We start from the raw sequence: 27,982 nt of genomic DNA, 5'->3' as shown, positions 1-27,982 counted from the left end.
GCGGACCCGGGACAGGTGGAGCGCAGACGCCGTGCCCTGCTCCCTGCTCCGTGCGCGCTCCCGGCCCACCATGGGCAACAGCGCGGGTCGCAGCGACTTCGAGTGGGTCTACACCGACCAGCCGCACACGCAGCGCCGGAAGGAGATGCTGGGTGAGCGCCGCCCGAGGCCCCTGGGCGCTCCCTACCCCTGCTCCGGGGAGGTGGGAGCGGCTCCCCTCCGCCGGCGTCCCCGGCCCGCGTCCCCTCGCGTCCCCCCGCCCGGCCTCTGCCTCCGTGTTGGGACCCGGGACGCGGGGGCCCGTGCGCCGGGGAGCACGTCTCAGCTGCTGCGTCCCGGTGGGGACCCGGGCTCAGACGCGGGCGCAAACCTGGGGCCTCCGGACGCGGGACGCGGCGGCGCAGGTGTTGGCCACAGGGACCAGCTGCGGGGGATGCGCTGCCCCCGCCCGGGGACGCTCCCGTCACTCCCGCGGCCGCCGAGAGGGCGCCACGCCCACCCCACGCCGAGGGTAGACCGAATGGGCACCCCGATGGAAGCTAATGCTGAGCCAGAGATTCAGCTGCTTTGAAAACCAGAGCTTGTACAGAGGATCCCGCCCGGAGGATCCTGTCCTGGATCTTGTGGCTGAACGCGCGGTGGCCGCCCCGCTCTCGTCCAGTGTCCCACCCGGTCATCTTGACCCGCACGCTCCTCCTGCGGATTCGCACGCCCGCGCCTTCCTCTGGGCCCGGGATGGAGGGATACAGGGCCCGCACTTCCAAAACAGCCTTTATGAGGTGCCCCCGGGACGCCCCCCAGTGCCAGGCGGCGTCCGCGGGTGGACCGGAGCCTGCCTCCCTCCCACACCCCGCTGGCTGGCAGCACCTCTGACCTTGCCGGTGAGGCTGAGAATGCAGGAGTGTCCGCTGTGGGTCTCATGTACGTTTATTTAATAACCGGATTTCGTGTTTCTCTGGCCAGCGTCGCTTCTTTTTCTCGGGTTGGTCTTTTGCGTGTTGATTGTTAGAGCTCTTGGCATTGGAGGCTTTGAACCCCGTGTCTTACAGGTTGCAACGCATTTTCTCCTTTACAGCTTGCCTTGTGCGATCACGGGAGCTGTTTTCTTAATGCGTTTGGAGGGATTCGTTTTTGGCTGTAGTGCTTGTCCTTCCGTGTCTCCTCACCCCACCCCAAGACTATGGAAATATGCACCTTATTACTTTTTAAAATTGTTATTGATTTTTACAGAGAGAGAAAGGAAAGGAGAGAGAGAGAGAGAGAGAGAGAGAGAGAGAGAGAGAGAGACATTGATTTGTAGAAGGACCTCTCTAAAGAGAGGGGCCACGGCCCGGCACCAGTCCTGGGCGCTGGCTGCACAGGTGACCAGGAAGGCTGGAGGACTGGAGCGGGGGGCATCCTGGCCAGGCCAGGGGCTACACAAGTTCTCAAGGGCTGAGTCTCCAGGGAGCCTTGATCATTTCCACTCCCCCTGGGTGCTGTGGGGTCCTCCCTTTGCATCTAGTTTGAAGCCTGGGACATTCTCCCTCCCTCCCTGGCATTTGCTATTCCCCTGCCTGAGTGTCCTCCCCTGCTCTGCCCAACGGGCTCTTGCTCGGTTTCGCCTCCTGCAGGAAGCCCCCCTGGCTTCCCTCGTGGACCCGGGCTGGGCGAGGGAGCCCCGTGGCTTCAGGCCAGGGGTCCTTGTCTCTTTGGGGCAGTCTGCAGGGGTCCAGGGCATGGCTGTGCAGTGATCTCCTGGCAAGGACTCAACACGCACTCACTAGCCATGTGACCTCAGGCAAGCCAATAAACAGATGAGGAAGCTGAGGCTTATTGGCGTTAAAAGGGATTCGTGGTAATACTTTCCTAACAGAGATGTTGTGCAGGTGAAATGGAGGGAATGTTAAGTTACCTTCCTGACAGCTGTTACCTCCTGCGGTCAGGCCCGTGTTTTCCCCAAGGACAGGGACCACCTGTGCCATTTCCAGCTGGAGAGATGGCTTATGGGTAACTGCCAGCCAGCATCTCTTTACAGAAGAGGCAGCAGCATGAGGTTCAGAGAGGGGACGTGGCTTGCCTACGGCCACACAGCTTGGAGGCCACAGAGGCCCGGCTGGTGTTCAGGCAGTCTCCTGCTCAGGACGTGCTGCGGCCCTACCCAGGCATCTGCTGTGTCCCACCCAGGTGTCTGCTGTGCCCGTGCCAAGCTGCCAGGGCAAATGGATGCTCAATAAAGATCCTAATCTCAGAGTCAGGACCCAGAAAGTCCTGGCACAGAGCTGCGGGTGCTCTTCCGGCAGGGCCAAAGTCCACGTGCAGCTCTGCCCGCCTGCCTGGGTGGGGACCTGCTCCCGGGACTCGGTGTCCCAGCAGAAGGGGATCCCACGGCAGCCCCTCGGAGCCCTGTGTCCCAGGCGGGGCCGAGGCTTCCTGCGCTGGGAGTCTGTCTGGTGGAGATCAGAACCCAAGCCAGGTGTGGCCAAAAGGCAGGCTTTGGATTTGTCTTTTCAACAACAAATAGCTTTGTGATTTTGTTTTTGTTCTTGACTTACAAAAACAGGGCACACGAATAGTGAAAAGCAGTTCAAATAATCAAAGGAAAACAAGGAAGTAAGACTGCTGGCACGGGTTGGATTATTTGCTCAGGGAAGAACTTGGCTGGGGATGTCTCGGCGGCAAAGCGGTGAGATCCAGACCAGAACTGGCTGAGCCCTCCGCTCCGCTCTCTGGGGATGTGGGGACGGGTCTCACCCGACCACAGGGATGTGGCTGCCGGGGGAGAGCAGGTGGGTCACAGGGCCATCCTCTCGCGCCCCTGTCCCTGCTGCAGTCAGCACACAGACCCTGCCTTCTTCCAGGCAGGCTGCTGGTGATGCCTAGTCTGTGCCCACCCAGCCCCGAGGTTCCACAGAAGAGAGGGGGTGCCTCCTCCCCCTCCTGCTCGGAGTAGCAGGACCTCCCCTGGAGCCAGCTGATCTCTGGCCCGAGCTGTGGGCCCTGTGATTGGTCGGTGAGCTGTGATGGGCATGCGGAGGGCATGGGTGAGGAGGCGGGAAGGGGTGCTGTGGGTCTGGCCCACAGCAGCACAGAGAATAGGTGATCCTGGCGGGGTTCCTCCTGGACCCCGACTGACCTGGTTATGTCCTCTGTGCTCAGACCCTCCCCGGGCCTCCCTGCTGGAATCCCCGCTTCTGCCTGGGCCCGTGCGGCACACCCAGGCCCTGGCCGGCCCCCGCCTTACTTTTTGCTCTCTAGCCACGTTGTGGAACGCACCCTGCCTTCTGCCCATTTCCTACTTCGTGGCTTTTGCAAATGCTGTTCTCTCTGCCTGGATTCTTTCCCTCTACCGAACTCCTATGCATCCTGCAGGTTCCAGCCTAAATGTCCCTTTTCTCTAAAACACTCCCTAACAACACACACACACACACACACACACACACACACACACACACACTGCGTGGTGAACGTTACGTGATCGAGTCTCTGGAGGGAACAAGAGCCCCGATCGGTAAATATTTGTAAATATTTCTACTATGATCAATATTAAGTGATCAACATGCATCATCACTGATCATGGAGTTGGGAAGGGAGGAGCTGGCCCACGCCACGACCTACCTCCCCCTACCTCCCCGCTGAGCTCCTCCTTCCTGCTCCCTGCTCCTCCCACAGCGGCCCGGGCACCTTTACCTTGCGGCCTTTGCCCTGTCTTCAATCCTGCCATGATCTGTAGGGTGATTGCTTCAACTCTCTGACTTCCCCAGTCACCTGTGAGCTTCCCCGAGGGCAGGGCCAGGCCCACCTCCACCCGGCGTGGCCTGGTGCGGCCCTGGCTTCCGAGAGTCTGAGGGAGCCCACGAAACAGCCGGCGAGTTCTTGGCTCCAGCCCAGCGCTTTGAGGGGCTCGCAGTGCGAGGTGTCATCCTTGCAGCTGGTGGTTGGGAGGCACCCCGTTTTTGAAAAAAAATATTTTTATTGATTTCAGAGAGGAAGGGAGAGGAGAGAGAGAGAGAGAAACATCAGTAATGAGAGAGAATCAGTGATCGGCTGCCTCCTGCACACCCCCCACTGGGGATCGGGCCCTCAACCCGGGCATGTGCCCCTGACCGGAATCGAACCCAGGACCCTTCAGTCCGCAGGCCAAAGCTCTATCCACTGAGCCAAGCTGGCTAGGGCGGCGCCCCGTTTTAAGTGGCATTTCTCAGCTGCTTAGTGAGGCTGAGCTGCTCTTCCTGCGTTCACGGCTTTCTTTTGTGAACGTCCTGTCACGCCCTTGGTTCCCTTTCCATCAAACTTGTCCTTTTTCTTTTTTTTTCCTTTTTTAAAAATATATTTTATTGATTTTTTACAGAGAGGAAGGGAGAGGGAGAGGGATAGAGAGCTAGAAACATCGATGAGAGAGAAACATCCATCAGCTGCCTCCTGCACACCTCCCACTGGGGATGTGCCCGCAACCAAGGTACATGCCCTTGACAGGATTCGAACCTGGGACCTTTTCAGTCCGAAGGTCGACGGTCTATCCACTGGGCCACACCGGTTAGGGCAAAGTTGTCCTTTGTCTTGATTCCTGAGCGTTGTTTTTCACTCTGTCTTACGGTGGCCCTGTGCTGGCCCAGGTGACAGCTACCTCCCCTGGCTGGCCGTGGGCTTTTCACTGGCGTGTGTCTTCTGTCCTCTCTGCTCTGCCTCGTAGACATTTGCACGTTTTATGCACAGCAGGGCCCCGGGAACTTGTTGCTTGCCCACTGGTACCCAGCGAGTTAGAGGTGGGACCGAGCCGCAGTCTGTCCTCGGTCCCTGACACATGACCCCTGACAGGTGCCAAATCACGTGTCCCCTTCCAGCCTCCGTGTAGATGGGTGTGTGCCTCCCCCGGCCCCCGCCTTCCTTGATTTGCACCAGCTTTTGTGAGGTATGATTTACATACTGTAACATTTACTCATTTTAAAGGCACAGTCCAATGGTTTTTAGTCATTCATCTTAGAGTATCTCTGTTACCTGAAAAAGATGCCTTATGACCGCTCGAGGTCACTCCACAGCCCCACCCCATATTCTCAAGCCCAAATCCCTTTTTCTAAGTCCTCACCCTGGAGTGAGGATATTTTCCCCATTGATTTTTAGAGAGAGTGGGAGGGAGGAGAGAGAGAAACATCAGTTGTCTGCCTCCCACTCTCTCTGTGACCAGGCTGGGGATTGAACCTGTGTATGAGGTACGTGCCCTTGACCTGGAATTGAGCCCACTACCACCTGGGCCCCTGGCTGGGCTGACACTGAGCAAACCAGCCAGGGCTCCAAATCCTTTTAAAAAATTTTTAAAAATTATTGACTTGGAGAGTAAGAAAGAGAGAGAGAGGTGAGAGAGAGAGAGAGAGAGAGAGAGAGCCAGCACTCTGTGCACACGTGAGAAACACCGGTCCATTGCTCCACCCGCCCATGCATTCATTGGTTCATTCCTGCACACATCCCAACTGGGACCGAACCCGCAACCCTGGCACATAGGGATGATGCTCTAACCACTAAGAACACCGGCCAGGGCCAAATTCTTTTAAAAAAAAATTCACTTTTTATTGAATTTTAGAGAGAGAGGAAGGGAGAGGGAGAGAGAGAGAAACATTGATGAGAGAGAAACATCAACATCGATTGCCTGCCTCCTGCACACCCCCACCGGGGATCGAGCCTGAAACCTGGGCATGTGCCCTGACCAGGAATTGAACCCTGGCACATCGGGTGGACACTCAACCACGGAGCCACACCTGCGGGGCTAAACCCACATTCTTTCTCCTTTGAGTTTGGCTGGCCTGTCACTGGGCTTTGTGTGTGTGTCTCCTTCTCTTGGCACATTCTCTCCGGGGCACACTGCCCATGCCCTGGCACCCCACCCCGCGCAGCCTGGGAACCCCTTCCATCTCTGTGATCGGGGCCTGGCTGCCACAGACCTTCAGCAAATATTTGTCAACCAGCACAAGCAGGTTTAACAAGCGGCAGGTGAGGAGGCGAACAGCGACTGCTGGAGGCACTTTGGGCCACTTTCCACCTTTTCTCGGTGGAACCGGGTCCCAGAGTGCCTCCCACGCGGACCAGACGGGGCGAGGCCGCCTTCTGGCTCCAGAGCGGAAAGGCGGGAGGCTGAGCTGGGAGCTGGCGCACCAGGCGCCCGCCGTGCTGCGAGGAAGCGGGCCGGGACGTGGGATTAGCAGGGCTTTGGCGCCTTTGTCAGGAGAGGCTGTCGGAGGTCCGGTTACTGGGCCGCGGGTGGGGACAGGGAGGGAAGGCGCGGGCTCCCGGTGCCCTGTGCGCAGCGGCTTGTGTGCGTGCGGAGGGTCAGGCGGGAGCTCGGAGGCAGGTGGCAGCAGGAGCTGACTCTGGGATGGAACATTCGAGACTTGGGCCGTCACAGGAGACGGGCAGCAGTGGTGTTTGGCGGCCCTGGGGGTGGAGCCGTCCTAGCCGGTGCCGGGCCTGGTGTGTGACAGGTCCAGGTGAGAGAGGGGAGGAGCCCCGCTGAAGACCAGGGGGGTGACTTCATCGCCAGCCGGACCCCAGGGCGGAGTGGAGGCCTGCGCTGAGGGCAGGAGCCTCGTGCCCGCCTGGGGACCCCGCTGTCTGCGGGGGTGCGGGCCCAGCGCCTCCCCTGCCCGGCTGCGGCTCTGCCATCTTCCCTCCGCTCGGCTGGCCCAGCAGCAGCAGCCAGGAGAGGTTCTGGGAGGAATTGTGGGTCCACAGCTGAGTTTGGTGTGGGTTTAGGGTCAGGCTGCCCTCCCAGCAGGCGTGCCCTCCTGCGCTGCTCTCTGGGTCCTGATGACCCAGCCTGTCATGTATGTAAATATATGTAATGCATGTAAGTGCATACACCTGCTGGAGCCCTGCTTTCCAGCCCCTGAGCACCTGCCGCCTCCTCACCCCGAGGTGGCCATGTGCCCCCAGCCCCAGGGCAGACCCCACCTCCATGTGCCCCCAGCCCCAGGGCTGTCTGAGTGGGCGCCCTGGTGAGGAAGCAGCCCAGAGAGGGACAGGGCCTTGCCCAAGGGCACACAGCGGCGGGCCTGAGCCGGGCTGCAGTGCGGCTCTCCTGAACCGGGCAGCCCAGCTCCTCTGGGGGCTGAGGTTCATTCCACCCTCCAGAGGGGCCCCTGGAAACTAGGCAGGTGTTTCACTGGTGGTGGAACCTGTTTCCTCTGCTCTGTGATGGGGGTGGTCCCCTCCTGGGCGTGTGTGTGTGTGTGTGTGTGTGTGTGTGTGTGTGTCTGGGTGAGTGTGTGTCAGATGCTGGGGATGCAGCCCCTGCTGGTCTCTGCGTCCAGGCCTGGTCCCCCTTGCATCCTGCAGGCCTGGCCTGGGGGGTCCCAAGGTCACGTCTGGCTCTGGGTCCCAGAGCCAAGGTCCTCTCAGCTGCCCCAGAGCCAGCCTTTCCCTGCCTTGTCTGACCGTCTCTGGGCCTCCCTGGGCCTCAGAGCCTCCCTTCTGTGCTGTGCCTGGACAGTGTGACTTCTAGCAATGCTGTCACTCATGGCCAGCGGCTGTGGCCGGGCCGCTGCCCGGAGCCGTCTGCACTGGCGTGTTGTCTTTGGTTCCAAGTGGCCATCCACGCTTGCTCTGGCTGAGGTCCCACGGGGGCAGAGCCTGGCCAGGGCTCCTGGGGTGGCTGGGGGTACGGTTCTGGTTCTCTCCCCCTCCCCACTCACACCCGCTCTCCTCGTCTGCCTTCCCTGAGCCCCCGGAAGAGGCCCTCCTGTCGGGCCAGCACTGCTTGCCTTGTCCGTGACCCCACCCTGCGTCCTGCCCCTCCATGCCCGCACATGCCCCTCACCACCTCACCTCTCGGCCATCTCAACCCTGGCTGTGCCGAAATGGCTCCTGCTGAGGCCCCCATGACCTTGCCAAGTTCAATGGGCCCCCGTCTTGTCTTCCTGTGACTCTCCCTGACCTCCCCCAGCTGACACCCTAAGCCCATGGCTCCAGTTGCCCCAAGTCCTGCCCTGCCCAGTGACCTCAGCCTTGGGTCTGTGTGGCTGGTGATCCTCAGAGCGGCTCCCCGGGAGGTCCCCCAGGCCTCCCAACTCGTCAGGGAGCCGGAAGCTCTGGAACTGAAAAGGTTAGATATTTGTTTCCCTTGAGTGAGGATTGAGTTTCCATCTGGCAGGCGTGGGTGAAGGGACGGGGAGGCGGGGTGGGGAGCCAGCGGGCTCCTGGCCACAGGGCTGTTAGGACGGTCCAGAGGAGCCCTAGTCCTGGAGGGGCCTTCTGGGGACTCCACTGGAGGCCTCCCAGCCTCACTTCCCAGCACGATGGGTGCCAGCCCCCCTCTGAGCCCGCCCCGCCCCCATGCTTTTAGCCCAGGCGCCCGGGACCAGGCTGCAGGCCTCGGTGCCTGCTCTGCATGCTTCCCTGAGGGCTGTGCTGGGCCTGCGGACTTGTGGGCTCCTCCCTGCTCTGTGGGGGAAGGTGCTCTCAGGCCCAGTGAGGTGATCTGGGGCTTACGCTCTTGGGGGTCACCCCCCGAGCTGCCAGCATCCAGCTGCCTCACCCCTTGGCCCCACATTTCATTGCTCCAGCCGGATGGCCAGGTCCAGGGACCCTCTGGGCCGGGAGCGGAGGTAAAAGCCAACCCGGGCCAGTCTGGCCTCCCCGAGCGGCACCCACGGACCCAGAGGTCAGAAATGGCCGTGCGTGCCCTCAGGTCCGAGAACTGTGCTTCCTAACCGCAGTCATAACACTCCGGGGGCTTGGGGGCTCAGGCGGGCATCGGAGGCGCTGAGCCCAAGCTGGGAGGTGGGGCGGCTGGGGGAGGGGCTGGGAACCTGGCACCCTGTGCCTGAGCTTCTACTGGGAAAGGAGGAAGGGGCTCCAGGCCCCCAGAGGTGGCGGGGCAGGGGCAGGGAAGGCACCCAGGGGTCTTCTCCTTTGTTCCCACAGATGGAGGGCACCGGAGGCCCACTGTCCAAGGTCACCGCCGGCAGCTCTGGGACTGCCCTTGCCTCTGAGGGGCACAGGAGTGGCCTGTGTGCTGGCCTGGGCCCTGGGGCCAGGGTCCGCTCAGCTGCCCCGAGCTTGCGAGTCAGTGCTCACCTGGCGCAGGTGTGGCCTGCCCCGCCCTCCGGCCCCAGGCCTGGCCCCCTTCCAAGGGGAAGCAGGGCAGGCCCACCCGTGGAGGCTGGTGGCTGGGCTGGCTCCCAGGTGCGCCTTGGCAGGTGAGGGCCTGGCCCCCAGTTGCCCGAGGGGAGAGGCTGGTGCCCAGAGGCCACGGCTGGTGAGCGGGAGGCTGGAGCCTCTGGGTCTGCGGTCCCCGCCCCGCAGCCAGGTATGCAAAGGTTCAGGGCACTTTGCATGCGATTGCCTGGCTCCCGGCTGTGGGCAAGGGCTGTGGGCGAGGGCATTCCTGACGAGGAGGTTGCTGGTACTTCCTTCTCGCCCTGGCCATCACGGGAAACTTGTTTCCCTGCCGGATTCCCGCCCCCAAGCCCCCATCCTCCACTGGAGCACCCATCTTCCTGGGCAACACCCTCAGAAGTATCCCGCTCACTGTGACCCCTTTTGGGACAGGAATACGCTGGGATGAGGCCTGCCCCCGGCCCCCCTCCCAAGTGGGGTCCACAAGTTGCCCACCTGCCTCTCTCCCCCACCCCCCGCCTGGGTCTTTTGGTCTCTCTCGCCCCACCTGGTGGGATGATGCTGGGGTGCCGAGCACCCTACGGGACCTCTGGCCTTTCCTGGGCAGCCAGCTGGCCCCCCACTGTGCAGCCACGCCCCGAGCAGCCACCACGGGGCAGGCCCGGGAGAGCAGTTACCCAGCCTGGCATTGGCTCAGCAGGGTCCCCACCATCTCCCAGGCCTAAGGCTTTCAGGAAGCGTGACGTGCAGCAGGGGTCTGGCACTGTGTGCGCCTGAACCCTGCTCATTGGGCGCATGTGCTGACCAGCCATCGCCAAGCATAGCGTAGCCTGAGTCCCTGCTCCCGCCTCCGCCTGGGCGTCCTGGGCTCACCCGTCCATCCTGCCGGTGACCGCGTCCGTGGTTCAGAGACGGCTCCTTGGAGCTGAGGTTACCTGCTTGGAGCTGAGAAATTTTTTAAAAAGAGAAAAACAAAAACAAAGCATAGTTAAAATGGCAAATTTTATGTTCTATGTATTTTACCACAATTAATTTTAGAGAGAGGAGAGACAGAGAGAGAGAGAGAGAAACATCGATTTGTTGTTGCACTTATTGATGCCTTCATTGGTTGCTTCTTGAATGTGCCCTGACCGGGGATCGAACCCACAGCCTTGGAGCATCGGGACCTGGGCTCCCCGGCCAGGGCTTACATTCTTCTAGGTGTATATTTAGGAGCGGAATTGCTGGGTCATATGGTAATTCTGTGTTTAACTTTTTTTTTTTGAGGAACCATCAAGTTGTTGTCCACAGCAGCTGTTCCGTTTTTGTGATCTTACCAGTAACGTACAAACAAGGGTTCCCATCTCCCCACATCGTCCTCACCGGTCACTTTCTGCTTTTTAAATGAAGCCGTCCTGGTGCGTGCGAAGCAGTATCTCATCGTGGTTTTGATTTGCGTGTCCCTAGCGACTGATGACACTGAGCATCTTCCCATGTGCTCATTGGTTAGTTGCACATCTTTGGAGAAATGCCTATTCAAGGCCTTTGCCGGTTTTTAAACCGGGTTGTTTGCCTTTTGTTGTTCAGTTGTAGGAGATCGTTACGTATTGTGGATTCAAGATCCTTGTCCAGCCCTCGCTGGTTTGGCTCAGTGGAGGGAGTGTTGGTCTGCAGACCAAAGGGTCCTGGGTTCAGTTTCGGTCAAGGACACGTACCTTGGTTTCAGGCTCCTCCCCAGCCCGGCCCTGGTCGGGGTGCGTGCAGGAGGCAACCAATTGATGTGTTTCTCTCACATGGATGTTTCTCTCTGTCTTTCCTTCTGTCTTCCACGCTCTCTAAAAATCAATGGAAAAATATCCTCAGCTGAGGATTAACAAAAAATAAAGTAAAATAAAGAAGATCCTTGTCCAGAACTGGGTTTGGAGCCACTCTGGACGCGGCTCCCTCCCAGCGCTCAGGGACGGCTGTGGCCTCCCGTGGCCGGAGGAGGGGGCTGACTCACGCTTTCTTCGCTCGCTCACTCTTTCTCGCTGCGCTGTGACCGCCGTGCTTGCGGAGCTGACTGGGTGGTGTCGTTGGCCGGTGGCAGGGAGGGAGCTCCCAGGATCACGGGCTCAGGCCCCAGGGGGCCCCTCCCTGCAGAGAGGGTGGCTGGGGTGGGAGTGGGGCGGGGAGCAGCTGCAGAGCCAGGAGCCGCTGGCTGCGCCCGTGACCCTCACACGCGGCGCAGCAGGTGCCGCCGATTGGGACCAGGTGGACCAGGCACATCAGGAACCGGGAGGGGCAGCGGCCAGGGGAGGGGCCATGGAGGGCTCTGGCTGGTTCTGCCCACCCATGTCAGCTGCTGTTGGGTTGAGACCCATCGGCCACTCAGCCAGTGGCAGGCTGTCCGGAGGGCTGTGTGGAGCCACTGCTCACGCAGATGGAGCCCACATCGCCGCGGCTGCCAGCCGAGGCCAAGGCTGGGGGGTAGGCGGGCATGTGGGCAACTGCCTGGGGGATTCTGTTGGCTTCCTGGGCAGAGGTGGCCTGTGATGCTAGGATTTGGGGACCCTGATACCCCAGCATCTCCCAGCAGATGAGGGCTGTCCTGCTGTCCGGGAGCCAGGACTGGTCCGAGGGGACAGACACTCTGGGACGTGCACCGTGTCCTCGCCGTCTCACACTGGACACCACAGCCCACAGAGGCGGCACGAACCCATGGCCACACGACTCCGACTGTGAGCCTGAGTCTTCCCTCTGGAGCAGAATCCCTTTGCCATGTTGCTGCGTTTCTCTTTGCATACTGCCAGGGACAGGCAGCTCGCCACCTCTGAAACAGCCCGGTCTCCTGCTGGGTGGCTCTGACAGAAAGGGTGCTGTAGCCGGACATCCTGGCTTAGCTTTAGTCACGGGAGAGACGTAACTACACCTTGAAGGCTGGCGTCCCCATGCCAGATGCATCTTCTCAAGAGGGAGGCTGGGGACGTGGCCTCAGGTGCCGGCTGAGCCCGGGCATCTCCCTGAGACGCAGTCTCCTCACCTGGAAATGGGGCACCGGGCTGGCAGGAGGGAGGAGGGCCTTGGGGCGGTTGAGCTGGGCTGTCACATCCTTCCGGACCAAGCACAGAGGGGGAGCCACTGCCTGGGTCACTTGGACGAAAGAGCTGGGCAGAGCTGGGCAGGACTCAGCCTTGGCCTGGCCAGTCCAGTTGGGGCCCAGCCTCTGCTGCTGTCCTGGGACCCTCTTCATGGGACAGCCTGGGAGGGTGAGCCTGAGGCTGCCCACTGCTGAGGAGGGGGGCCCTGGGACAAGCCCCACCCTTATAGCCTCAGTTTCCCTCTGTGCATCGCGGCGCTGAGTGCCCACCTGCTGTGCCCTGGGAGGCGGGACGGAACAGACCTGGCGGGCGTCTGTCACCCTGTCTGTCCCTGTCCCTGGACGTAGCACCCTCCCCGGCCTGGCCCTGCCGGCCCCTCCTGCCCGGCAGCTGCAGAGGTTTCTAGAAGGCACGGCTGTCTTGATAGAGGGTACCCCCCCCCACCCATCCCCCCTGTTCCTGCAGGGTTTGCTGCTTCTGGGCCGGGAAGGCCTCCGTGGGCGTGGCCAACCCCAACTCTCATTGTTTTTTCCTTTTCTGAGAAACGAAACATAGAAAATACAAAAGATACTATAACGAACACCCACCCTCCAAAATAAACACATTCAACATTTTATGGCCCTTCCTTCAGATCTTGTTTTAAGAACGGAAACCCTTGAGAGCAAGCCAGAGCCCTCCATGGCCCCTCCCCTGGCCGCTGCCCCTCCCGGTTCCTGATGTGCCTGGTCCACCTGGTCCCAATCCGCGGCACCTGCTGCACCGCGTGTGAGGGTCATGGGCGCAGCCAGCGGCTCCTGGCTCTGCAGCTGCTCTGATTTCTGACCACATTTCTGTGACCTGTGGGGACACCTGCTCTTTAGGCTGATGGCACAGCCCCCCTACACCGCCCGCCCCCCCGCCCATGAAGTGTCCCCAGTGCCCCCAGGCGGTGGGGAGGAGGCAGGTCTGACTGACTGGGCGCCCACAGGCCCGGCTGGTCCTACGTCCAGAATCACACGCAGGGCAAGGTCTTAGCATGATCCTCGAGGGCTAATTATCCCGTGTCACTGCCCGGGGGCTTAGTGGATGGTGGAGGAGGACCGGAGGGAAGCCAGTGGGACAAATGGAATGAAGGGAGGGAGGAAGGGAGAGGGGGCATATGGCTGGGGGCCCATGCAGCCACACCCCTCTCACCGCCTTCTCTCCTGGCCTTACCTGCAGCCAAGTACCCGGCCATCAAGGCCCTGATGCGGCCGGACCCTCATCTCAAGTGGACGGTGCTGGGGCTGGTGCTGGTGCAGCTGCTGGCCTGCTGGCTGGTGCGGGGGCTGGCGTGGCGCTGGCTGCTCTTCTGGGCCTACGCCTTCGGCGGCTGCGTGAACCACTCGCTGACGCTGGCCATCCACGACATCTCGCACAACACGGCCTTTGGCACGGGCCGTGCCGCCCACAACCGCTGGTTCGCCATCTTCGCCAACCTGCCCGTGGGCGTGCCCTATGCCGCCTCCTTCAAGAAGTACCACGTGGACCACCACCGCTACCTGGGCGGCGACGGGCTGGACGTGGACGTGCCCACGCGCCTGGAGGGCTGGCTCTTCTGCACGCCGGCCCGGAAGCTGCTCTGGCTGGTGCTGCAGCCCCTGTTCTACTCCCTGCGGCCGCTCTGCGTGAACCCCAAGGCCCTGACGCGCATGGAGGTGTTCAACGCCCTGGTCCAGCTGGCGGCCGACGCGGCCATCTTCGCCCTCTGGGGGCTCAAGCCCATGGTCTACCTGCTGGCCAGCACCCTGCTGGGCCTGGGCCTGCACCCCATCTCCGGCCACTTCGTGGCTGAGCACTACATGTTCCTCAAGGGCCACGAGACCTACTCCTACTATGGGCCCCTCAACTGGATCACCTTCAACGTGGGCTACCACATGGAGCACCACGACTTCCCCAGCATCCCCGGCTGCAACCTGCCCCTGGTAGGTGGCCGCGTGGGCCGGGGCGCGGCGGTGAGGGGTGCGCGGTGTCTGAGGAGGCGGGAGGTGTGGCGGGGTGGACCTGGGGCCAGGCTCTGACCTCCTTTTCCTTTCATGCTGACCATGGAGTGGCCGCATTCTCAGTTGTGGTCTCAGGGCCAAGGGAGAGGCCGCACAGGGGTGGGGCGTGGGCCTGGAGAGTGACAAGGTGAATCCGGGCAGGGCAGGGGCTCGAGGCGCATTTACAGTTCAGACCGCTTAGTGTCATGCAGACCTGATGGAGCCCAGCCAGGGCCTGTACCGGCTGTGCATCCTGGGGCAAACTGCTTTCTAGGGGCCCCACAGGGCAGAGAGGACAGGGAGGCTTTGTGACCCCAGGGGCTCGGCCTGAGTTGGTGCCGAGTGGAAGCATCTGGGCTGGTGGCTCTGCCTTGGGAGGCCTGGGGATGGAGAATTTCTGAAGGAGGAGGGAGGGCAGGGCGGGGAGGAGGAGGCGTTCAGTCTGGTGTGGGTGGGATAGAAAGAGCTGAGGTGCCCCTCAGGGCAGGAGAGGGGGCAGTGGGGTTTTCTGTGTGTGCATGGGTGTGCACATGCCTTTGGGGGTTTGCATGTGTGCCTATGAGTGTGCCGGTGTGTACATGTATGTGTGCATATGGTTATGTGTGAGCATTTGTCTGGGTGTGCAGGTGTTTGCGCCCTGGCCTGTGTGACCGAGAGTCTGACATCCTGTGTGCGCAGCCCTCCCCCTCCCGTCCTGCTGAAGGCACTGAGGTCCGGCTCTGGGCTGAGCACCACCTCACTTAAGCCTCACCACAAGCCGATTTGGCAGGTGCCCGCCTTACCCATTATCCCCATTTCACAGATGAGAAGGTAAAGGTGGAGAGGGGAGGTGCCTGTCCCAGGAAGCAGCAGAGCCAGAACCTAGACTTGGGTGGTTGCGAGTCTTTACTTCCGGGCAAAGTGAACGGCCCCGCTTGCGCCCGTGCAGGTCACCTCGTCTCCCTGAGCCCGTCTGCAGCTCTGACGCAGGCCCTGAGCACTGGGGTGCCCCGTGCCCTCCATGGGGGCGGCGGTGCTGCTGCTGCCGGTGCTGAGGCGGGGAGCACTTCCCGGAGGAGGCGGCTGAGGGGGTCGTGTGCAGGCAGGGCGAGGAGTTGAAGGGGAGAAGGGTGCAAATAGGCATTTGGGAAATAAGTACTGAGGTTGAGAGGAGGGCGATGGGGGGTGTGGTGGGAGCCAAGGCCAGAGGGTTGCAGGCTGGGGAGGGCTGGACGGGTGAGGAGCGTGAATGACCGGGCCAGGCTGTGCCTCGGAACTGGGCAGGTGCTTGAGGAAAGACAGCCCGGCCGCCCCGGCTCCGGATCAGAACTCCAGCTGGCTCCGGGGACAGGTGCATTTGAACCTGGGCAGGGGGCAGAGACTGTGCCCGGGCTAACGGCCGGCACCAGCCAGCCTCCTGCCGGGCTGAGCTGGACACAGGCACCCTGGAGATGACAGGGTGTGTGTCATTGTGTACACGCTCACGTGTCTGGGTGTACATGCTCACGTGTCTGTGTACATGCTCACGTGCACACGTGTGGCAGAGGCCTGTCTGTGCCAAGGCCTGGCCTCTGACCCCCACCTCCCCGCAGGTGCGGAAGATCGCGCCCGAGTACTACGACCACCTGCCGCAGCACCACTCGTGGGTGAAGGTGCTCTGGGACTTTGTGTTCGAGGACTCCCTGGGGCCCTACGCCAGGGTGAAGCGGGTGTGCAAGCTGGCAGGGGACGGCCTGTGAGCTGGGCCGCCGGCGCCGGCCCGTCGCTGCGGAGCTGCCGCCACTGCCCGCAGCCTGGTGCTCAGAACTCCTTGGCTGCCTTTGGTCCTGGACCCCGGGCTGCTGCCTGTCCCCAGGTTCCGGGACCGCGCCGGGACAGCGGACACAGGCTCTGCAGCGGACTCGCTGCTGCCTCAGGCCAGGCCGCCCTTTCTGGGCCTCCCTGCCTCCCACGCTCTGTGCGCAGCCTCCACGGGCTGATTTGTCTGGTGTGCCCCTGCCCTAAATTAAACCAGCGTTTCTTTCCACATCCACGGCATGCTTTTGAGGGGTCTCGGCCCCTGGCTGCCTGGAGGTGGTCCCCACCTGCTCCCGCCCCTGGGGCTGCTGCTGCTCCCACACTTGGGTGCTTAGGCAGCATTTCCTGAGGGCCCTGCCTTTGTGGGGGGCAGCCTTTGGGGGTGTAGGCAGCAGAAGGCCTTGCATGCCTGCCAAGTCCATGTGCCCCGAAGCCCTCCTTCATGTTCACCCTGCTGGGTGCTGCAGCCATGGCCTCCCCTCGGTCCATGTCATCTGCTCCAGTCCCCCCACCCCCTGCTCAATCCAGCCTCGAGCCTGCACCCTCGTGGGAAGCCTTCAGAGCCTCGAGGGTTCAGGCTTCACACCATGGGGTCTGTCCTCCCAACCAGCTGAGATATGGGACTTGAGATTCTCACAGACCAGGGGCCACAGTCAGAGGGAGACAAGCGGGTGTCCCGTGTCTCTGTGAGGGGGACATGGCTCTGGCCTGACTTCGATGAGGCCGATGGCACGGCTGACCTCGGGAGGCATCCTTCCTGTCCGCCCTGGGCCCCCTTCTCCCAGCCCTGAGACTGCAGGCCTCCTGGCCTGGGAGGCGGGAGGAAGCAGGAGAGCAGCTGACTCGGGCCAGCACTCCGAGACCGGAGCCTCGGGGCCCACCTCCTGGCGGGCAGATCAACCCTCTTCCCTTCAGAGCTGAGGACACTCAATGGGATGAAGCATGTCCAGAGTCTGACCAGGAAAATCGGTCCCGTCATCAGCCAGACCGGGGCCTGCCTCCCCCCTCCTCCCGTGGCCCTCACGCGGCTGGGCCAGGAGCTGGGCACACTGCTGTGTCTGGTGGCCGTGGGGTGGTCACTGGACTTCCAGGTCTGCCCACTGGCCAGGCCGAGAGGCAGACTCGCCCTGGCTGGTCTGAGAAGGGCTGGCAGGTGGCTCGGGGGCATCCCTGCGGGGGCTCAGCAGACGCAAAGCCAAACAAGCGGTGGAGGGTGCAGGGGGTTCCTCCTCCCAGCCCTGCTGGTCAGAGCGCACGCGGACTCCCTCTGATGTTCCAGGCCAGGGTGCCACTCAAGGCCACTTCCCACTCCCCTGTGGGTGTGGCTCCCGTGGCCACCCCAGGCCCCACAGGAAGTGCCTGAACTGCCTGCTCACCCTCCCGTCCATCCCACGTCTGAATTCAGCCCAGCTACCCCGCAAGGCCCTCATCTTGTCCTACTACTCCTGGTCACCTGATGGGGGGCCTTCCCCAACAAGGGGTGCCCCAGCCAGCAGCGACCAAGAGGAGGCGAGAGAATGAGCGGAAGCCGGTGTGTGGACAGTAAGCGTTTATTACCACGTGGACACAGACACCGAGGGGCGTGGACAGACTTCACACCGTGACGCTGGGAGGAGCTGCTGGCACAGTGCGCCAGGCCCAGGTGCGAGGGGCACCCAGGAGGAACGCGGAACCACCTAATGAAGCGTGTGGTTTGGGGGTGTCTTTTCTATAAACCAAAAGAAATGTACACTTAAATAGACAAATATAAAATACAAAAAAAGGCGAGTAGACCTGGTGTTTTGTGTCAGGTAGAATCTAAAAAAATCCAGGAATTGAACTTCCCCCTCATTGTAGTATTTCTCACAGGTTAAGACTTGAAGTGAAACACATCCAGCTTCAGGGCGCACTCGGTGGCTGGAGACCGGGGCTGCGCTCCTCCGTCCGTCTGGGCCGTGGTCGGGCCCTGCACACCTACGAGGTGCTGATTCCGCTCAGCTCCTGCCTGATGGCTGAGGACAGGAGGAGAGGAGAGGAGAGGGAGGCTCAGGTGTGGCGGGAACCAGCCCCCCTCCTCCTCCGCTGGGCCCGCCCCCGGTGAGGTAGCTCCTGTGCCTCTGGTCTCCTGAGACCCAGGCTCGCTGAGGTCAGAGGCCCGATGAGGTCTGTGGGGCTCCCATGCACCCCCAGCTGGCAGTCTTGCTAGAGGCCCACTGGGGTGGGGGCAGTGGCTGCAGGAAGCCTTGGAGCCGGGAGGGGCAGGCAGGCACCAGGGGCAGGCAGGCACAGGTCTGGGCAGGTGGGCACCCCTCCCCCCACTCCCTGGCCGGAGCTCTTCCCCCAGGAGGGCAGCGATTCTGCTTCCTCCTGTCCCCACCCCCAGCATTTCCCCCAAATCTGGGCCTTTCCCTGGACCGGGCCTGGAGCCAAGGCCGCCAGAGAAAGTCTGATGAGAGCGGGGCCTCGTCAGATAAAAGGCTGCTTCCAGGCCGCAGAGCAGAGCCCGCACTCCCTGGGCCGCCCACCGCTGAGGCAGCTTCCCCCTGTGCCCGTGGCCCACTGCCCCACTGCCCGCTCCCTCCCACAGGCTGCTGCCAGCCCCAGGCAGCCCCTCCTGGGGGTCGCCCAGCTATAAAGCCGAGTTAATGGTTGGCCTGTCTCCGTTCTGGCTCCAGCTCCATCTCGCTCTCTCTATTCATTAACTCCTTATCTGTCCAGCTCAGGCCTGCGGGGACCCGACAAACAGGAACCCAGTGTTCTCCGCTGGGACCAGAACAGGGTGTGGCTCCGTCACCCAGGTAGGCTCTCACCCTTACCTCCTCTCTCCAGAGTCCAGGCAGCCCTCTGCCACCCAGCTGTGACTTCATCCCCCGCTGGTGGGGAGCAGGTGGGGCCTGAGGCGCCTCCCTGCTGTCCCGGGGCCGAGCCAGCCCTGCTGGGAGCCCTGTCCTCCCCTCTGGCTCCAGATCTGAGCCGCTGTATCAAAGGCTGGGTGGGGGCCCGGGCGGGTGTGACTCACGGTGGCCGGCCCTGCCCTCTGGAACCAGGCTCCTTGGGGAGCGCCACCACCTGCTCCCCCAGCCCAGGCCAAGCAGCTGGGAGCCGGGTCAGGGTCACACAACCGCTCTGCTTCCTGGGAGGTGTGTGTACTTAGCGAGTCCCTTCACTCGTCTGAGCCTCAGTTTGCTTGACTAGAGAATGGGGAGGGCCTGTGGGCTGTTAGGGGGAGAATGAAACCTCCCAAGTACAAAGCCAACGGCCTCGGGGCCCTGGACGCCTCCTGGCTGGGCCGCCCTGGCTCCGTGCTGTGCGGCTCTGGTGGCGGCGGCTCTGCCCGCCCTCAGGACCAGGGTGAGCCCGACTCACCGTCGATGATCTCCTCCTTCACTTTGTGGAGCTCTCGGACCACCTCCTCCAGGATCTCCTGTGGGAAGCCGGCCTTGCAGGGGTGAGGTGTTGGAAGGGGCGGGGGTGTCCTGGGCCTCCCTCCGGAGCACAGCCCCTACATCACCCTCACCCACACCCTGGAGCTGGGGGGAGGATGGTGTGCCCGGGGATGGGACACCCTGGCCGGCCCCGCCTGGCCTCCAGCACCTCAGGCCCCGCTGGAGTGCCCGGGCGGCGGGGGATGTTTATTTCTGCGATGGGGGCAGGGGTGGGCCTGGGGACAAATGCTACAACCGCCTCCACTGCTGGCTCCCTGACTGTGCTGCAGCGAGGGCCCCCCTGGGGCTGCCCGCAGTGTGCCCCCGCCGAAGGAAAGGACAGGCTCACCTGCTTCATCCGGTCCAAGTCGAAGGCGTCCAGGGCCACGTCGTTCACACTTCCGGCCGGCTTCATCCTGGGGAGAGGACGGCGGGTGCAGTGAGGCAGGGGGCGGGGACGGAGCCTGAGCAGGCACTGGGCGCACCAGGGCCTCCTGCTTGGGGCGGGCCCTGCGGGATGAGACTGCCCCGTCCCGTGGCCCTTCAAACCCTCTTCGCTGGTGTCTGTGGCCACTCCTTGGCTACCGAGGCGGGCTCGGCGCCGCCTCCAGGACCTCAGGGATGCTGTGACCATGTTTCCCAGCCCAAGAGGCAGGGCTCAGGGTCCGACCGAGAAGCTGCTCTCTGACCTGAGAGCTCTCTCAGGCAGCGATGCCCGCGCACAAGGCCTCTCCGGGAAAGAAAACACCGACCGACAAGCTAGTCCTCGCCGCAAATAGGAAACCAGCAATGGCGGCACTGAGTACAATGCGAACCGCAAAACCCGTGCAGCAAACACGCCCCTTACAGGCCTGACCGCAGGCAACGTCCTTGGACGTGGCTTTGCTCTTCGGAGGCAAAGGCTTCCGTTTCCTGGGCTGCGTCTTTGAGAAGTTTCTGAACTAAAGCTGGCTGGTTTGAAATGTAACATCTCTTCCACATCAATCTTTCCTGGAAAATCTTAGCAAAACGCCCGATTTCTCTCCACGTGGACAGAGAGGTGGGCGGGGCCTGCGGGTTCAGGGCAAGGACGTGGCCGAACGGCTGCAGGGCCCGTGGGAGTGACGGCTGGTGGACACACCGTGACCGGACGGATGAGAGCGTGCGGGGAAATCGAGGACCGGTGTTGTCCACGGCCAGGAGAGGAGGCGTGACCGCTGCGGTGCTGGCGCAGCCTCGCTGGGAAACAGCACGAGGCTCCGCAAACAACGAAAACAGCCAGCGAGCCCACGTCTGGGTTTATGTGGAGGAGATGCCATCGCTGGAGGAGGGAATCTTGACAAGGTGCCTGCACCCCCATGTTCCCTGCAGCATTAGCCACAGCAGTCAGGACACGGAAGCCACCCAAGTGTCCATGGATAGACGGTGGGTAAGAAGATGTGGAACATACACATGTGGAATTATTCAGGCGTGAGACAGAAGGAAGCCACGATTTGTGGCAACATGGATGGACTAGAGGGCATGAGGCTGCGTGGACTAAGCCAGGCAGAGAAAGACAGACATGGTATGATCTCACTTGTATGTAGAATCTAAAAAAAAACCAGACTTATCAAAACAAAGAATATGTTGGTGGTTGTCAGGGGCTGGGGGCGGTGAGGGGGACGGGTGGAGGGGGTCCAGGGCACGCACTTCCGGTTAGCAGATGGATCCGCTCTGGGGATGGTGACTGGGTGGCAACACTGTATTGTGTGCTTCAAAGTAGCTAAGGAAGCAGATCCTGAGATTCTCACCGCACACACACAGGTAACCAGGCGAGGCTAACTGAGCTCCCTGAAATCACTGCACAGTGTACGCACATGTCGAATACCACGCTGTCTGCCTTCCACCTGCACAATGGAGGTGTCAATTGTAACAATACAGCTGGGAAAATCCGCTGCATGCCATAGGAAACTTCAGTGGCCCAGGGCACAGAACTGAATTAAAACGAATGAATAAATAAAATGCTCCCCCGCCCTCCCAGATGAACTCAAGAGAGAGGCCAAACGTGGTCCCAAGTGAGTCTGTAAGGAATTGTGGGTTCAGCCTGAGACCCCCAGGGCCATCACGCCCATCTTGTAGGTTCAGTCCCTGTTGCAACAGAAATTTTCTCAGTCACCTGGGCCAACTGCCTCACCTCTCCGTGCCTCCGTTCTCTCCATACGGCGCATGTACACCCAACAGCCCCAGATGGTGACACTGTCACACTCGGTGAGCGCAGGGACGCCCCTGCCGGAGGGACGGCCACGCTAGAGAACGGATCTGTCTCAGGGCTGGAGAGTCCCCTTCTAAGGGGCACGGGCGGCCCGCCCTTCCTCCAGCAGCAGGAAGTGACCACCGTGCCCTGGGCACCCTGCCTCCTCCTGGGCCTGCTCTGTTCCTGCCCCTCCATGTACCTCCTTTCACAGCCGAGTGAGCTCCCCAACAGCTGACAGCCCAGCGCCTGTGTTGAGGGCGCGCACACTGGGCCCGCACCCAGAATCCAATCGACGAGACGCCTTCCTGCCCACTGCCCTTCCTCTTCCCTGCTCACTTTGTAGCCACAGGGCCTCTCAGCAGTTCCACGCCGATTGGAAGGCAATCCCCCCAATCTCAGAGCCACCCAAATGCCACTGAGGGAGGCCTGTCCCCAGTGCTGTCTCCCAGGTGACCCTCCGGGCCGCCCGAGCACCTGTCAGAACCCACAGCCGTCCAACCACAGGCCTTCCCAAGAGAGACGAGGTCCCTGCAGGCAGGATGAGCAGGACCCCCCCCCCCCCCCCCCGCCCGAGCTGGCAGACACAGGCCCTGGACAAGTCCTGGCTATCCCTGAGTCCTCCCCCTGCTCACCAAGTGTCATCGCCCCTCCGGCCAGGGCCAGGCCAGCGCGCTCTGCTCATCCCCCCTTTTGCTCTGCAAGACCAGCCTCAGAGGCCACCTGCTCTGCCACACGAGTGGCTTCCCTCAATCTTGGTGGCAATGGAGACATTTCTTACCCGGGTTCTGGAGCTGCAGTTAAGGCCAACTTGGCCTCTGGTTACTATGGGGCCGCTAGGCTGACTTTCGGGGCTTCCTCAGTTTCAAATATCCTATCCTGTTACCATACCAGCTCTGGGTTTGGGAAATATGGTCAGCATCCGCCGGAAACTGTACGGGGAGGAAGGCGAGGAGGCGGCGTGCCGGGCCAGGCCCCGCATGGCTGAGCTGTGGGGCGCAGCTGTGGCTGGTGAGCACTTCCTGTCCAGCTCCTGTCCACACAGCTGTCCACACGACCGCCTGAGAGGCAGAGGCCGACAGACCTCTTCACGGGGTGGGGGAGGGGGACGTGCCCAACGACACAGGGAGCCCGGAGCTGGGACTCACTTCAGCTCAGCTCATGCCCTGTGGGCAGGCCGCCCTCCCGGCCCGTCTCTCCCTCCCTGGGAGGGAGGGGGAAGCGGTCCCAGCCACACCTGGCCCCAGGTCTCGGGGGAGATCGCCCACAGCACCGTTAGATGACAGGACAAGGACAGGGGCTGGTGTTAGTCACGGGCAGGGGACAATGGAGGCCCCAGAGAGAGGCATTTGGTACCTAGAGTGAGGCTGCGACTGAAGGGGGCTCTTAGCTTCAGGGCTCTTGGCCACGGACGGGGTTCTAGGGCAGGGGAATGAAACAGACATGTGAATGGGCACCGTGGCGGCCTCGGCCCCACCGACGGCGCAGCTCGAACCTCCCCGGGGCCCGCTCACCTGGACAGCAACGAGGACACGGGCTTCTCCACGGAGTTGCTCCGCTCCCAGGGCTTCCGGCCGGCCTCTGTCAAGTCACGTCAGGACGAGGAGCCTTAGGGCTGAGAGGACTCCCAGGCCCCCGCCCAACATCCCTCAGGAAGCTCTGCTTTGGGGGAGCTGACGCCTGGCCTGTCCTCAGTCCCCTTTGGCCCCGGCAGCTCTCACAGCCTGTGGATGACCCTGCTGTCCCCCGTGTCTCCCCCACGCAGGACCCGGCTGGCCTTGACGTGTGGTCTGGTTTTGAGCCTCACCATGAAAGCCCACCCTCCGTGAAGTGCAAACCAAGCGCCAAGGAGCTCTCAGCTGCGCCCTCTGCCGTGGGCGTGGCGCCAGCGGGGGTGAGCGGGCAGAGGCAGCCGCGCCAGGTGCTCACCAGCCTGAGGCCCACGTTAGCTTTTGGGGGCCAGGCCCCTGGGGCCCCATGAGCACCTGCTGCCTCTGACTCCGTGGTGCTCCCCACAGGACAGCTGGCCCTTCCCTGTCCTGGGCGTGAGGGCTGGTTTGGTTTTCCCTTTTCTTTTTTAAATTAAGTGGCATTAAATTATACTTCCCTTTTTGTCAAGAGATCTGTCAAACTGAATGGAATTCACTGACTTTGTGGATGAGCAGAGAGGCAGAAGGGAAAATGCCCAGGCAGCAGAGAGGCCGACCGCAGGCCAAGGCAGGGCTCCTGAAAGCCACCCCTGGGAACTGCTGGCACAGGAGCTGGGACGCATCCACGCTGCAGGCGTGTGGCCCTGAGCGAACCACCATATAACCACACTGAGCTTCGACCTCCTACACTGGGCCAACCCAGACCCATGGCCTGGGCGGGTGGTATTTACACACTCATTCACCGAGAGCCCACGCGGCATCACACAGAGCAATCCCGCCAGGGAGGCAGACGCGCCAACAGAGCCCAGGCCACGAGGCGGGGCAGGCAGCGCTCCTCTCGTGTGGGGAAGGCAGGGCTGGGTGGGTGGGCTCTGCGGCCTGGCAGCTCTGATGCCCACGGGCAGCCATCCCCTGGACGCTAGCACTCCTTGCCCTGGGCACCGAGGGAGCCTGGGGCTCACCGGAGTGGTGGCTTCGGGGGAGGTGGCAGGGAGACCCCTAGCGCAGCCCCGCTGGCCGTCTCTGCTCGTTTGTAAAGTGCGGCGGAGGGACCGGATCGTGTTCCTGTGGGAGTGCCTCCTGCTCTGAGACGCTGCGCGCAGGCCGGGCAGGGCGCCTCTTACCTGAGGAGTTGGGTGGCTGGCTGGCTGCTCGGGTACCCGGAGATGGAGAGGTGCTGGGCTCTTCCTAAAATGGGGAAAAAAGCTTGGCCGTCAGTCTGCTTGCGAAGGCTGTTGGGCAGGGGCTGGATGCCTGTGACCAGGGCCATCTAGAAAACCCTAGATTTCTTTTTAAGGAACATATGTTACTTTTATAATTGGCAGAATGAGCATTATTAACAAATGAAACCCTAAGTCCGGGTGGGAGGTGGTCTGGCCCATGGAATCAGGGAAGGAGAGGGCTGCAGGGAGACACAGGCTCCTGCCTAGTGGGGCAGACTCTACGGCTGCACCAACCCTCCGCAGCCCGCCGAGGGCCTGACCCTCCGCACAACGGCGGCCTGAGCTCCTGGGTGTGCCCGCCACTCCCGGCCCAGGAGCAGCTTCTGCCTTGCTGTCCATTGTGAGGGGCGTAGCCAGGTGGGACCCACCTAAGGGACCTCTGCTCTTTGGGCCTGGCTCCCGCCTCTGATGGCTGACGTGAGGACCAGATGTCTGGGTGACCCTAGAGGGTGCTGTGGCCACCCACAGCCCCCTTCCCAGGGACCAGGCTGGGGAAGGCTGTGGAAGGCCCCCTTGTCCTTCACCTGAGAGGTGGTGCTGAGAATCGATCCTAAGGTTATCTCTGTCCCCATCAGCCCACAAGTTCATGAACGCTGCTGCCAAATGAGTTCTAAACCCTAGGTCTGTCCCCCAGCCCCTCTGTGGAAAGTCTCTGGTGGGAGGTGGAGGCAGCGGGACAGGTGGGTGGGCAGAGCCGCCTCCCGGGCCCTCGGCCTGTCCGTGCTTTTGCTGACGCTGCCTGCGCTGCGCTCTCTGCTCTGGTCTGGGCCTTGAAGCTCAGGGCAAACGGCGCTTCTCGAGGGCACCCCAGGCAGGCTTTTGGGGCTCCTCATCCAGCTCCCTGGTGCTCCTTCTCTCTCTGCCCTCAGTATTTCCTGTGTCCCCTCCCTCGAGGGCAGAGGCTACATCCTGCCCTCTCTGGGGCCCCAGCACGTGCACAGCCTGGCCCACGGCGGGGCGTCTCTGCAGTCGCACAGCTGGTGCGGCTGCCTGGCCAGCGTGCCACAGGGCTGTCGGTGGGCCTGGTCGTTAGAGCATAACTGGCTGGTGCCCAGGGCCGTGGGGGTGACAATGAGTGCTCCACAGGCCCTCCCGTCGTCCTCCTCCTGCCCCCCGTGCCCATCGCTCCTATAGGTCACCTGGGGACGTACCTATCACGTGCACCAAGTGCACCTCATGCCCCAAAGGCCTGGCTTGAGGCCAGAGAGCCTTCCCGGGTATTCACGCAGGTGGGGTGTGCGAGGGGCGCTTGCTCACCGTTTGGCTTTCATCTTCCTTCTTATCAGCCGGCTTGTCCGTCTGGGAGGCCGCTTTTCTCCTAACACAGAGCAAGAAGCAAATCAGCTCCTGGAGGTTCCGCATCCATCCAGACGCCTCTGTGTGGACACGCTTGGCCCTCAGAGGATCCCGTGGGGGGATCTGACCTGTTTTGAAGCCCCCATCTGGTCTGTGGCCAAGTGTCCAGGTCTGTGCTGGTCCCAGGACCCTGGACACGAAACTGGCCTGGCCACATGGGACGGGAGAGGCCCCGTCTAGGCTGAGACCTGCCGGCCAGGGCTGTGGGAACGTTTCGTCTGCAGGCCCCCTGCCTGGGTGAGCAGACCACCTTGCGGAGGGAGGAGGGACCCTTTTTGTTTACCACAGCATGGACCACCACTGAGAACGGACATGCTCAGGAAAGACTCTGAATAGCCGAGCTGATGCCTCTAGACAACTCACGCGTTTCCACAGTTTTCCACAAACTTTAAAATCTCACCTAAGTGGCCGCCTATGTGTGAGATGGGAAAAGGCAGCTTTGAAATAACGCCCGATTCCCAAATCTACACACAGAACTTTGATATTCCCCAAGACCTGCCTTTGGGGTCTTCAGCTCTATGAAGCCGCCAGTGCACAGAACTCTTAGATCTGGGGGTGAGCAACCCATCAAGAAGGAAGCTGACGCCCGGCCAGTGTGACTTGGTGGTTGAGCGTTGACCTATGAACCAGGTGGTTATGGTTCGATTCCCAGTTGGGGCACATGCCCGGGTTGTGGGCTTGATCTTGATCCTCAGTAGGGGGCATGTAGGAGGCAGCCGATCAATGATTCTCATCATTGATGTTTCTGTCTCTCTCCTTCTCTCTTCCTCTCTGAAATCAATAAAAAAATATATTTTAAAAAAGAGAAAAAAGGAAGCTGGCCCGGCGAGTGGCGAGGGGCTGCAGGTCGGATGTCATCACTCGGGTGATGGAGCCCACACGGCTGGCTCCTCAGCCACACAGGGCTCCTTCTTCAGTCTTCTCGTCTCAGGAAGCAGGTCCACCCACCTATCGCTCCTCAGACACCATCTTCCTCCCCACACAGCAAATCTGTCTTTCCCCATCTCACTTTGGACAACTGGTGCAAGCCACCATCATCGCTTCCCGGACGACCCGCTGTCACTCTGCCCCGTGATGCTCTGCTCCCACCCAAAGCAGGCCAGGCCACCCCAGCCCGGTGGCGCTGCAGGGAGGGCGCCCAGCGAGGAGGCAGTCTGCCATTACCTGCATGAAGAAGTGGGCTCCGCCACATCCACCTCTTGGTGGACGTCAAAGAGCAACTCAAGGAATCCCGTCGAGTTGTGCAAATGTGTTTGTTCTCAGCGGGGCCCACCAGCGTCCGGGCGTCCCACCCGCTCTTGGCAACGTGCCTTTTCCGGTTCTGAGGAACTTCCTCTCCCTTTGGTCTGGGCCATCTAGGCCAAGCTGTCATTGTTAACGTGTTGGTTTTGGACTCGGGGGAAGAGTGAATGTTTTCTTTTGAAAAACACCTTGTTTTTCCAGGAGGCCCCGCTCCCCTCTCTGAGATAGAATCCAACGCACCTGCGAGGAGGCTGTGCTCTCCACTCCCAGGGCTCAGGGTGCGGCTCAGCCTTCCCAGGCACTGAGCCCTCCACCCGCTGCTCGTTTTGCCCTGACTGCTCTTCTCTCCCACCTCAGCCCCAGAAGCGTTCTCGTCCTTCAAGACCGAGCACGTGTGGAACCTCCTCTGGGAAGCCCTCCCGGCTCTCTCCCCCAGGAGCCGTTCCCTCCATGCTGTAGCCGCGGTCACCCTGCACCTGGTCACTGTCTGTCCCCTCTTGGTTACCTCTGTACACTCAGGCCCCGCTGCAGGCTTGGGAGGCCCTGTGCTGTGGAGGCCTTGGGCAAGAAATGCTGGCTCTGCCCCAGCCGAGAAGCGACAGACCAGGTACCTGCACGCTGGGGCCTCTGCTCCCACCTCACCCTCACAGAGCCGAGCGGATCTAAGGAGGTGAAAGGACACGAAGACCCCGGGCACACAGGGAGCTCGCACTCAGCTGACTTGGAGGGCAGAGGGGAGAGCCCGGAGGGTGACAGCAGCAGGAGGGGGCCCGGCTGGAGCAAGGTCCTGGCCCAGGCTTTTCTTGAACCACAGGGAGCACCCGAGAGGTGAGCCATGACACCGGGTACCTGTCAGGGCATTCCTGCTGCCACGCCACATTAACGAGTAAAATCAAGTTTTGCAACTCTCCCGAGGAACTGTGTGATCTCTCCACTTGCTCAGGTTCCACCTGGGAAACGACTAAGAGCCAGGGACA

General features: G+C 61.8%; 2 protein-coding genes across 10 annotated transcripts in view; one reads left to right on the top strand and one right to left on the bottom strand.

Annotated features, from left to right (window-relative positions):
* Window positions 1-27,886, top strand: DEGS2 (delta 4-desaturase, sphingolipid 2). 4 transcript variants are annotated; one of them, XM_054715769.1, is made up of 3 exons: window positions 1-152; window positions 13,347-14,089; window positions 26,695-27,886. In XM_054715769.1, the coding sequence occupies exons 1-3, from the start codon at window positions 71-73 to the stop codon at window positions 26,836-26,838; spliced, it is 969 nt and encodes a 322-aa protein (XP_054571744.1). In that variant the 5' UTR covers window positions 1-70; the 3' UTR covers window positions 26,839-27,886. The 4 variants fall into 4 exon arrangements, with proteins under 4 accessions (XP_054571744.1, XP_054571743.1, XP_008152996.2 ...); XM_054715768.1 differs by lacking the exon at window positions 26,695-27,886 and adding an exon at window positions 23,301-23,613; XM_008154774.3 differs by lacking the exon at window positions 26,695-27,886 and adding an exon at window positions 15,718-16,153.
* Window positions 17,457-27,982, bottom strand: part of EVL (Enah/Vasp-like) — a 105,350-nt gene continuing 94,824 nt past the window's right edge. For 2 of the 6 annotated variants that reach the window (XM_054715764.1, XM_054715763.1), the window contains exons 8-14: window positions 25,665-25,725; window positions 24,309-24,372; window positions 23,050-23,116; window positions 22,892-22,954; window positions 19,676-19,742; window positions 19,268-19,340; window positions 17,457-17,913 (exon numbers count right to left, since the gene is read on the bottom strand). In XM_054715764.1, coding sequence (XP_054571739.1) covers window positions 17,876-17,913; window positions 19,268-19,340; window positions 19,676-19,742; window positions 22,892-22,954; window positions 23,050-23,116; window positions 24,309-24,372; window positions 25,665-25,725 — 433 coding nt within the window. In that variant the 3' untranslated portion in view covers window positions 17,457-17,875. The remainder of the gene's footprint in view (window positions 17,914-19,267; window positions 19,341-19,675; window positions 19,743-22,891; window positions 22,955-23,049; window positions 23,117-24,308; window positions 24,373-25,664; window positions 25,726-27,982) is intronic. The other 4 variants (XR_008556034.1, XM_054715765.1, XM_054715766.1 and 1 more) reach the window with 4 other exon arrangements.

Source organism: Eptesicus fuscus, chromosome 5 (assembly GCF_027574615.1).
Source record: "Eptesicus fuscus isolate TK198812 chromosome 5, DD_ASM_mEF_20220401, whole genome shotgun sequence".
Lineage (NCBI taxonomy): Eukaryota > Metazoa > Chordata > Mammalia > Chiroptera > Vespertilionidae > Eptesicus > Eptesicus fuscus.
The sequence above is the reverse complement of the archived record's forward strand: the minus strand, read 5'-3'. Positions and strand labels throughout refer to the sequence as shown.

Excerpts from the sequence above, each read along its gene's own strand:
- DEGS2 (XM_054715768.1), top strand. The coding sequence starts at position 71 with ATGGGCAACAGCGCGGGTCGCAGCGACTTCGAGTGGGTCTACACCGAC. Across the intron at positions 153-13,346 it reads GCGCCGGAAGGAGATGCTGG|CCAAGTACCCGGCCATCAAG; the intron begins GTGAGCGCCGCC and ends CCTTACCTGCAG. Across the intron at positions 14,090-23,300 it reads CCGGCTGCAACCTGCCCCTG|GACCCGGCTGGCCTTGACGT; the intron begins GTAGGTGGCCGC and ends TCCCCCACGCAG.